The sequence below is a fragment of the Ornithodoros turicata genome, chromosome 6, assembly GCF_037126465.1.
Source record: "Ornithodoros turicata isolate Travis chromosome 6, ASM3712646v1, whole genome shotgun sequence".
In the NCBI taxonomy this organism is placed as follows: Eukaryota; Metazoa; Arthropoda; class Arachnida; order Ixodida; family Argasidae; genus Ornithodoros; species Ornithodoros turicata.
The window spans coordinates 2650648-2661424 of NC_088206.1; the positions used below are offsets into that span (position 1 = coordinate 2650648).

General features: G+C 43.1%; 1 protein-coding gene across 2 annotated transcripts in view; it reads right to left on the reverse strand.

Moving 5' to 3' along the window:
• Positions 1 to 238: 238 nt before the first annotated feature.
• LOC135398819 (focal adhesion kinase 1-like) overlaps positions 239 to 10777 on the reverse strand; it is a 52669-nt gene continuing 42130 nt past the window's right edge. For both annotated transcript variants that reach the window (XM_064630319.1, XM_064630320.1), the window contains 6 exons: positions 7418 to 7543; positions 6091 to 6175; positions 5815 to 5906; positions 5548 to 5700; positions 4210 to 4290; positions 239 to 2864 (listed from right to left, as the gene is read on the reverse strand). In XM_064630319.1, coding sequence (XP_064486389.1) covers positions 2511 to 2864; positions 4210 to 4290; positions 5548 to 5700; positions 5815 to 5906; positions 6091 to 6175; positions 7418 to 7543 — 891 coding nt within the window. In that variant the 3' untranslated portion in view covers positions 239 to 2510. The remainder of the gene's footprint in view (positions 2865 to 4209; positions 4291 to 5547; positions 5701 to 5814; positions 5907 to 6090; positions 6176 to 7417; positions 7544 to 10777) is intronic.

The window sequence follows — 10777 nt, forward strand, 5'->3', positions numbered from 1 at the left end:
ACTGCTCTTGTCTTCGTCGGCTATTTCAATATACTCTCCAATTTCCAAAATGGTTTCAGAAGGTCATGAAGAAGTAAGAGCTAGTATGCGACAGTGCGAAACAACAGGTTTACTGTGGGAGCGAACAGCAAAAGGAAGAATGAGCGCGCGAGAAAAAAGTGTAAAAGTGTAAAAGTGATATTTCTATAGCAAACACAGATCATGCAACAGAGACCTAGAAAGTCATGAATTCAGCACAACCACTTTAAATTTTATTAGCTTTTTACAAGTGTTGACTTTTCCCCATGCAAATACTTCTCCCAGCATAACCTTTTTTCCATCTTCAGTTTCTCTCCACTGAGTTTTTAGCAGCCTTCTTATGGTAGTAGTTATTTACATGAAGAGACTACCAAAGTGGTCAAGGACAAGATCCAAAGACAAAACATCAACATAAAACTCTTGGCATCGTTATTCTCAGAGCTGGACTAAAAAAAAAAAAAAACTTGACTAGCGAGATGTACAGTAGAGACATAGCCCTGTACAGTAGCAGCCTGAATATTGTGAACAAAGGGTTAAAGGAAGCGCTGTTTCCACGACAGTTAGCTGCCATTTTGTACTGTTATTTGATAGCAGTTTCTGGGGCTGACAAGATATCAGAGCAGGCACTAACAGCTGAAAGGTAGAAATTTTGGTTTCAGAACAATTACTCATAAATAACAGCATGTTTCAGAACATCACAGCTTGCAACTCTGACACACTTGTGGCAATGCTTAAAAGTGAGGCAAATGATTTTTGGATGAGTTAAGAGTTGCACTAATTGTACCACAATTACTCCTCAAACACTGCAACATTCAAAGACACTCAGAGCACTGTGTTGTTTGGGGTTAGACCCAGTAAAACTCATTTTTACCCCAAATCTGCATCATCGTCACATCAGGTGAAAACATGCAAAGCTCCAAAGGTAGAACTTGCCGAATTCAGCTGCCCGTACAGGCAATGAGAAATATCCAAGTACTTCACATTCAGCACTGTTGCTTGGCATCTCGTATGCCCATCTGGCACTTCTTTTTTTTTTGTCTTTGCGGGTCCTAAAACCCGGTCTTTGCCACCAGATTTCTTAAAAACGTCCGAAAGCCCCAAAGCATATAAGGGCCTAAATACAACATGCACGAGCATACCTTTTCTACTACAGGCTTGATTTGCTTCTTTTTTCTTGTACATAATTCCATGACAACTACTTGTCTTGTATACACACACTCAGTGCCTATTATGTCAGTACTTCAGCTTTTCCATACCTGAAGCTCACAATCCCCAAGTTTCATGATCTCTAATTTCAGTTTGGAGCCTGGATTTTGATTCATGGGTTCACATTAATGTAGAAATCTGCATTTGTGATCAGCGTTTCCAGCTATGGATTCATCAGGTTTATTCAATATTGTGATGGACACCTGCATTACCAAAATAGCAGATCTCACATTTCAAGTGCCCAATCTCGAAGTAAACACGTACAGCCTTGTATGCATACACCATTGCGTTCTAGGGTCAAACATGATTTAAAAAAAACAGGAACTGAACTTGCCAGGACTCAAGCCCAGCCACTTATACAGGCACGGCTGAACAGTAAATACTTGGCACTCAGTGCTGCCACCCTGTGTGTTCTTTCACTCTCTCCTTTTCCACCCGAAAATGAGCTCTTTCAGATGATATCACCAGATTATACCATCTTTTACAGCTTGTAACATAAATACAGATTTTTGCTGCCTATATATAAGATGTAAAACCCTCAGCCACATGGATCTAGATGCTCATACACAGCACTGCTATGTTGATTTTGTGCTGTTAATCACTGCTTGCAACCATGGGCATTCCCAGGATTTTTTCCGGGAGGGGGGGGGGGGCGAGTGCTTCTAGGGGAGGGGGCAAGTGTGCAAGTCCCCGCCCCCTTCCCTTTTTCTCTGGAGCTGGTGTGGGTGCCCAGAGGTCCCTATTTTGACATCTCAGAATATTCATTACAACGTATGGGGGGGGGGGGGGGCGTTTCCCCCCCTCTTGGTACGCCCATGCTTGCAACATGTTACATGTGCACCTAGCTGCAATGTTCAAAGCTGCGTCCGCGGCTGTCACTTTTGGAGGAAATCTGTGACAGCTTTCTGTGACAGAGTTGTGTTTCATAAAAAGGCTCGCTATGATGTGATGTTACGAGCCATGTCAGCAGAGATAATGTAGTACGTAGAGCATCTCAACACCATTTGACAACAAAATAAATTTCCCTTCTTTGTAAAATGTAACACGATTCAATGACGCTGCTTACCATAATAAGAAAAAGAGCAGAGTTCATTACTATAATCTCAGCCGAGAAATTTGCTCTCAAAGAGACAATGCAAAACGTAATTTCTCACGAGTTTTGCGCCACACTCATAATGTGGTGTGTGCCAAGACCTGCTGTTAAGCGAATGGCAGGTCACTCTATGTCTCGAAGCATAACGTTAAGCAGTTAAATTTACAGTTCATAAAAATGCGAAAAGGGGAAATTAAGTGACGTCGTAGTTGGACTCTAACGATGGCAGTTCCTCTTGCACCGGACTGCTTGTCTGAGGGTTTGAAGTTGATGGAGTTGAACTTGTTGATGGGGAGGCTGGCATGGCAAAAGGTGCATTTTCGCCCGATGACGTCGACGATGGTGATGACGTCGACTGCATTCGCTGCCGAACAGAGTCGACAACGTCGAGGAGATTTTTCGCGTCGACAGCTAGTGCGTGTGCAGCACCGAGCATGCTTTTGCGGTACTCTGCGTCCAGTGTCGTGCGAGAATATTTCATGGCGAGCTTCATAGCTTGAACTAGGTTCCCCATGTCCTTGCTGAGCACCCGGTGAGCCATTTCAACCTGAGATGAGACCTTATCAATCTCACATCGCCATATTTCAAACGTAGCAACAGCTCAACTTCGGAACACTTAAAGCTTGATATCGGAGATTCATGAATAGAGCCCGAAGTTTTGGGGTTTAACCCAATTCTTCCCCGAATTGAAGGTTGCCTCTTTAGGGTGAAATCCGATTATTTTTTCCCCCCAATTTTCTTTCTTTTTTTTTTTGCTGGTTGTTTGGCAGCAAATACAGCTGCATCACTGTTTGTAACAGTCAAGCACAGTTAGTTCGAGGAAATGAGTCTGATTTCTCTCCGAATTTAGCACGCTGTTTAGCGCACTGTTAGCAAGTTTTTTTTCGGACAAATTTGCATGAATTTTTGGAGTGAATGTTTATTTACCCGATTTTTACCAGATTTAGAACAATGGGGAATATTAAGTACCCTAGCTTGGCACAGTTGGCAAATAAATATTTAGCCAAGCCATTCCTGCAACTTCAGTGCCCAGTGAGAAGGCGTTCTCCGCATCTGGGAACTTTGTTACTGCGCGCCTTGAATGCCTCCTCTCAGAGCATGTGGAACAAGTAGTCTTCCTATAGTCCTTTTGGAATAGTTTGTTGGTCTAGTAGTGTTCTAGCACTTAGCCTGTTCCTCAGGCGACGTATGCACAATAAACTTGGGCTAACGTTATATCTTAATCTAAACTACAACCTGTCTATGTCTGCCCCGGAGCATGGAAAATTTCGTAAAGCAGGCTTCAATTTTGTAGAGCAGGCTTCACCTCATTCAGGGAAGCGTCAGGTGAAACCAACTTTCGGGAGGTGTCGTTGGTATTCGGCGAATAGTCGAATATCCGGAAACCCGAATATTGGGTAGCCGATTCGTGAATAGAATATTTCAAGCGATTGATATTCGAATCGAATTCGAGAACTCGAATATCTGCACACCCCTAAAAATAAGAAAAACCGAGGGCCTTAGACAATAGGCCCACACAATATACCAAAGCTTGTGGAATATGTACTTAGTAGCACAGCAGTTTGGTGCAGTTTGCATAGTTTCCCTGCAACGTATCGTGTCGTACGATGAAATAAATCATTGCTGGAAGCCACCGTGTCGTGCACATTCGATTTGATATTCGAAGTCAAATATTAGCAATATTTTCGTATTCGACTGTATTTGACTTTTTAACTATTCCGACAGCCCTAGATCCGTGCAACGAAAACAGCGCGCAGAATATGCTGATAAAAGGGGTTTTATGCTGATGAGATTTTTTATGAAGGGAGTAATTTCTTCCGTGACGTGAGACGTGCGGTTTGCGATCTTCTTGCTTACAGTGAACGGCTACGGGAACCATCTCTTTCACTCACCTGCTTCTTTGACCAAGCTGGAAAAAATGCAGTGAGATCGTCCACGCTTGCCAGAAGGCTTCGCAGCTCTAAGCCAACGGCCTGGAAGAGAAAACACAGGACATCTTCATATGTGCCAAAATTACAGAAGACTGCAGAAGACCTGCAAGGCATGCGTACAAAGCTACCTACAGGTGCGTACAAAGTGTACAAGTCCTGACAAAAGTATACGGAACACGCATGTTTTCTGGTCGGTGCGACTCCCCACCGGCGAGCGGAAATGGGCTCGTTTACTCGTTCAGAGGGGTGAGCGAGTGCACAGGTAGCGACACACCGCTGTGGTTTCGGTGTTGAGTACAGATGTACAAAAGTATGAAATGTATGAAAGAATGCAATGAAAGTATGAAATTTATGAAAGTACGTACAGTAAAACCCGCGGATAGCGATATCGCGTATAACGATATCCCTCGTAAAACGATGGTTCATGATTTTACCGTCAAAGTATACATTAGTTCTATGGGGAAACGACCCGCGTATAGCGATGGAGACCGCGGTTCCGAGTACTCTTATAACGATGTTGGACGCTGTCCCGTGCGCGTAACCACGCGGCGATTTTTGCCGCGATAAGATACAGTAGAGTCTCGGTGGTACGAATCTCACGGGGTAGCGGAAAAAATTCGTATCATCCGAAATTCACATCAAAAGAACCAAAATAAAAATTGAGGCAAGAAAGTAGACAGCGGCTGTTCATTGTCCAATACTGTCAGTGAAAGAGGTAGGTGGTAACGCTTCTATGTCTCCGTATTTGGCCAATGCTGTTCAAATTCGCGATATGATTCAAAAGGTCTAGCACGTGCTTTCCACCCGCGAGTCGCGCGACAGTGTTCTAAAGCGAGCTTCTCCTTAAGCACGCAGGCGTTAGGTGAAGCCTACTTGCGGAATGGTGACGTGTAGTGTTGCCAGAAGTGGTCCCGCTATGATGTCTGGTTGCCTCCACGAGTTCTGATCGCTGTTTTCCCAAGCCACTGCGATGTCACACAGCTTCGCGTTTTTTTTTTTTTTTTTAGCATCTGTTTCTTTTTCTTTTGCTACACGCGGGGTGGCGCTATTTAGGTCAGCCCTCGTTTAACGATGTACCCCGTATAACGATGGAATTCGCGATTACCGTCAGTATGTTTATACGCGTGTTTCACTGCACTAAGAACCAGAGTCACTAAATAGCGAGCAGAGTAGCGACACTGAGACATGCTGGCGAGCGAGACCGTCGTCTTTGGTAAATATGCGGATAAAATAGGGAAAACGGAGGGCCCTAGATGTGACGTGGCCCACCCAATATACCCAAGCTTGTGCAATATGTACCTTGACAAGATCAAGGAATTCCTCGAGCCTGTTTTCCTGGACTCCCTGTGACAGTGTCATTACAGAGCGCACTACTTGAGTGGTACACCCATATACACGGTCGTCCGTCCTGTCCAACTCTGCCGTGGGTGCTGGCTCGATTTTCTGTGCTTGCTGAAATGGACAACAGAGCCCCGGTTGTACTTACTTCATGTGTTTAAATGTCACAAACTCTTAATAATTCCAAGTCACAAATTTACCAGTGGGGGAAAGCGTAAAACATCTCACCATGTTTGCCTTCTTATCGACACTTGAGTACTCCATTGTTCCGTTGGCTGGAAGTTGCGCTGTTTCTGTTTGAACGCCAGGATGCGGTGTAGCTGTATTGAAAAGATGTGTCAAGATAGACGTGTATGGAAGCGGCTAGTGATCGAGACAAACATGGCGGTGCACACGAGAAATAATTCCGCACGAAGGACAGGATTTGCACAGTAGGCTTTATGTGGCCGAGGCATTGATGAAATAGAACTATATTATTTTGTTATTGGTAGTATTTATTATTACCAGATGTGGGGCTAGTTCCATTGGTCCCAATGAACTCCGTGTCCAGCTGTTCACTGCAGGAGATACGGGTCCTTGTGGGTGTGACCTTGAACAGAGTTTTTTTTTATAATTAAATGCAGTATATAGGGTTGGAATTAGGAGAAGACTGCAGGGTTCACAAGGCTGATCAATAATTGTAATCAAAGCCAATCAGGCCCAGACATTAAGCATGGAACAAAGTAACGTTGGGCTAGCTTAGCTGTACTGGGGATGGGATGGGGATGGGATGGGGATGGGATGGGGATGGGATGGGGATGGGAGCGTTGGAATGGGTTAACTCCTGCAAGCCAACTCCTCACACAAATCTTAAGAAGTCCTTGACCCAACTGTTTCACACAGTGCAGTTGTATGTACATTTGAAGAGAGGGAAACAGAGGGACGGACATGTCAGCTGATTGGTCTAGGACACAGGTCTTAAAAAAAAAAAGCAATTTCTTTTCTTTTTAGACAATGTTTATCTCTATCTCTATTATCATATGCTCACTTTCCCATTCCCCCCCCCCCCAAATGTATATACATACACCTACACTGTGCATCTTTTGTCAATAAACAGTTACAGTTTAAGTAAACTTTAAAGTAAAGTGAGTAGACAGTCTTTCATGTTATTCTCGTCTATCCCGTCCCTCTCGTACTTAGTGCAGTTCAAGATGTTGCTCTAACTAGCCCACAGGACAGCCTCGTTGACAGTTCTCACAAATTCCCTGAAGGGTCTCCGTGATGTGATAAAGCAACCGCTACAAACTTAATTTCGCAGCTACATGTATTGCTACAGGCTATACTATACAGCCCAACAACTGCCTGCCGTGGCTTTATGAGGTGCGCTTTTGTGAGCACCAACTAGAGATGCAACCAATTCCTGGCCTGCTGTGGCGAGCCTATAGAGCAGCCAATAGAGCCATGAGCCAATAGAGCAGCAAAGGCAATGGGAACAATTGGTCGTGCCTCTTGCAGCACCTCGCAGAAACACATCCACGAAATGCCAGCCATTTTCGCATGGTACTGACCACAGAAATACATGCGGCTCAGAGACTGAACTTGTTCTAGTTGCTTTATTCCACCATGCTTTTACCGTTCAAATTAAAGCAGAAAACGAGACATTGTGCCAAATTTGAGTGTCGAAAGGCAAGTAGAGAAATAAAAGTTACTGCGTATAAGTTTGTAAAATATGATGATCTGCTAGAATTTGTTTCCCATTTCATGCGAAGCTTTAGTGTTAATATTTAACGTGTCAGGTTAGTAGAACAGATATGCACTAAAGGAACGATAAGCGCAGCGAAACACAGCTTACTGGGAGGGGAAAGTTTGTAGCTTCTTTGGATAACCACTTGGAGTCCTCTTCGGATTCTTTCTGCTGGTGCTGAAGCCTCATTTCCAGCATACGATGCTCCAGCTGCTCCTTATGCTCACAATCATTCTGCAGATGAACACGATCGTCAATGCCAGATTCTCAAAGGGACCATGGAGAGATCCTCAAAACCCTTTGCAAGCATGTGGAACACATTCCTGGCTGCAAATATCATTCACCACGCGGAGTATGAACCAAGCACTGGTTGGAATAACGGAGATGTGAACTGAAAACCACGGCCAAAAAAGGGCAACTGCTGCGACCTGACTGTTCCCGTTGCGACAGAGAAACTAGATGTGATGTCACAATCAGGTGACCTTCTCCACTGGCAGATGGGCTTGGCGCAATCTTGGAGTGAGCAGATGATGCAAGTGACATCATGCATCTTTTAGGGCAGGGGGGGGCGGGGGGGGGGGGGGGGCGCGCTAGACTCTCTTTTTTTTGTGTGTGTGCGTGAACTGCTGCCACATTGAGTACAACATGGCAAAGGCGAATCGGACATATTTCTGACAAAAGTCCTCCTTGATTCTCCACCGAGAACTCAGATTTTTTGTGGATCTCTTCGTGGTCCCTTTAATAAGATTGCAACATGTGCCCAGTCACGCATGGTTTACCGAAATGAAGTACTACATTTCCACTGCACTGTAAAAAAAATGCCACTGATACAGCAGGTGTCAACACTTTCACCAATGATGTATGTATATTTTTCTGAAGCAACTTTGGAAAGCATCTAAAAATTTTAGCTGTTTTCAATTGTCTGTCCACTGCAAAATTTTTTGATGACATGTTTAAAAAAAGAACAAAAGAAAGAAAAGGAAAATGTTTACATTACAGATTTGTTTAGATATATTAAAAACTGCTCTTTTCTTTGCTGTGTGAAGAATAGCCTATTCCACCAGAGAAATCTCACTATGAACTCTAGAAGGTATACTAAATGTGAAACAATAAAAGTACTTATTATGTCTTTAAAATCATAAAAAGCACCAAAATGAGTGGTGGTCTTTTTCCATTTATCTTTGCTTCACTACAAATGTAGTACTTTATTTTGGGGTACCTTATTTATTCTACAAGAATTTTATAGCTGCGTGTTAACTTGCAATGTGCAAAAGCGTAAATAATGTAAAAGGCACAAAGAGCAAATGAGGCTACATCAACTCCAAGCTCTTCTATAATTCACACTGCTCTATAGCTTGTCAGTGTAGCTGTAGTGTCACAGGGTCCTGCAGATCGCGACTGACAGAAAGCTACATTGTCTGAGCATTTCGCTACACACGCCATTGCACAACTGCAAAACTTTAAAAAAAAAAAGAGAACAAAAAAAAAGAAGAGAAGCAAAATCAAAACAATGCACATGCCTCACAGCTCCATGCCCAACACACGTGCAGAATGAAAAAATAAGGCAGTCAAAATAATACTGATAGTAAATCTATAAATGTGTAACAACTCAAAAATGACAGCAACTAAAGAAGGGACAACAAACGAAATTAAGGAAAATTGACGTCAGCCAAAAATGTCATGACACTGGTTGACATACCGCTACGTTGTCATAACTTGCTTGCTCTACAGTATCCTCCTGGAATCGACACTGACATCAATGATCCTGAAGGACTTTAATTGGTTTGCAGTTATGACTGGCACAAACTGTACACTGACACAGCACCACCAATTATGAGAGAGAGAATTAAATGAATTTCGTAGAAGTGCAGCAAAAACTTGAAACACAGCTAGATTGACTCGGGAAATGTGGTAACAGTCCCAAGCAGCACAACATATTGGCCAGTATTGCCAATAGATTGGGCCAATGGATTGGCAACTGGCAATAGATTGGGCCAGTATTGCCAATATTGGACCAATATTGGCAATACTGGCCCAATCTTGGTCCAATATTGGCCCGACATTGCTAATATTGGCCCAATATTGGGCCAAGATGTTGTGCTGCTTGGGGTGATATCCGTGGGGGAGGGGGGGTGAATATGTTTATTAAGAAGTAGTAGAAGTAGTTTCTAAAGTAGCCAAGAGGGAGCACTACGACGCAGGAATAGTTAAAGGAATATAGTAGTAGAGCAAAGAAGGGCATTCCCACATGCGACCTGCACCGCAGAGGAACAGCGTTTTGTCATTCACCGTTTTTTTTTTTTTTCGGTAGTGAAGAGGTGAAATCCACTGCAGACAATGGCAACAGGATATACATTGCCAACCATAGTAAAGCTTCATTAATCCATTCATCAAAGACATTCATCCCTTCACCACACAGAAAATGCAATAGACTGTTCCGCTGTTGTGTGGATTGCAAGCGAGGGGGCCGTTGTGATACGTTCCTGTAATGTATTGCCACCTGTCTGTCACTCTTTCCACCAGGTGTGCCACTGTTAGGGGCCAATCGAGCAGTGTTACAAACCTTTATTGCACTCTGATGTTTTTTTTTACTTTACACTCACTCATGTAAGGTTTACCACCACTACAGCTGCACACAAAAATGAACAAAGTCTGTAAATGCTAACCGTATGCAAAATAAACCATCATCAAAATTGACACACACGACCACGTATCAGAAAGTGGTATGGCAGAATTGCTATTAATCTTTTTCAATGGGATATAGTAGCTCAGTTGTTTTTAGTTCTTTGTGTCCATTTGGAATGGACTAAAAGCTGGTCTTGTGAAGTTAACAATGATGACAAGATGCTACTTAGGTAATTTCAGTTTATTAAATAGAAGCAAATCTGGTATTAAAAAATGACACATGGCTCGGATTGCCACTTGTCTTAGATGCTGTGAAGGTCGAAATTCAATGCAAATTTAACTTCATCAAGACCAGCTAAAAGTCCCATACGACTCTGCGAAAGCAAGCCGTCCTCTTGGAAGCAGCAAAGTAAGACAATCTAATATCAGCTTAATCAATAGTTGGCGTTCTGTACCCTGTTGCGTTATATGTCAGATAAGGAGATTGCTACTGTGCGTCCAATAAAGTTTGCTCTGAAATTAATCGACTTCATTAATATTAGCAAACGGCTTCGCACTGGCAGAAAAACATTTTCCACTGTGCCCCGTAAAAACCCTGAACAGGCAGAGGATATAATGTAAATCACACCTAACATCTCCCAAGTGTAAGATATGCCAAACATCCTGGCGTTTGTTAACAGTAGAAGACAAAGGTGGCTACCCTAGACATTGCCAGTGCTTACGTGAGCATCTCACGCGTAGCAGTTAGTTTCCTGTAGTAGTAAAGCTGGCTCATGAGAACCATAATCAGCAAAAAAACTGAGAATATCCTATTGTTGTTCCTTTAATTTTTTTACAAAACAT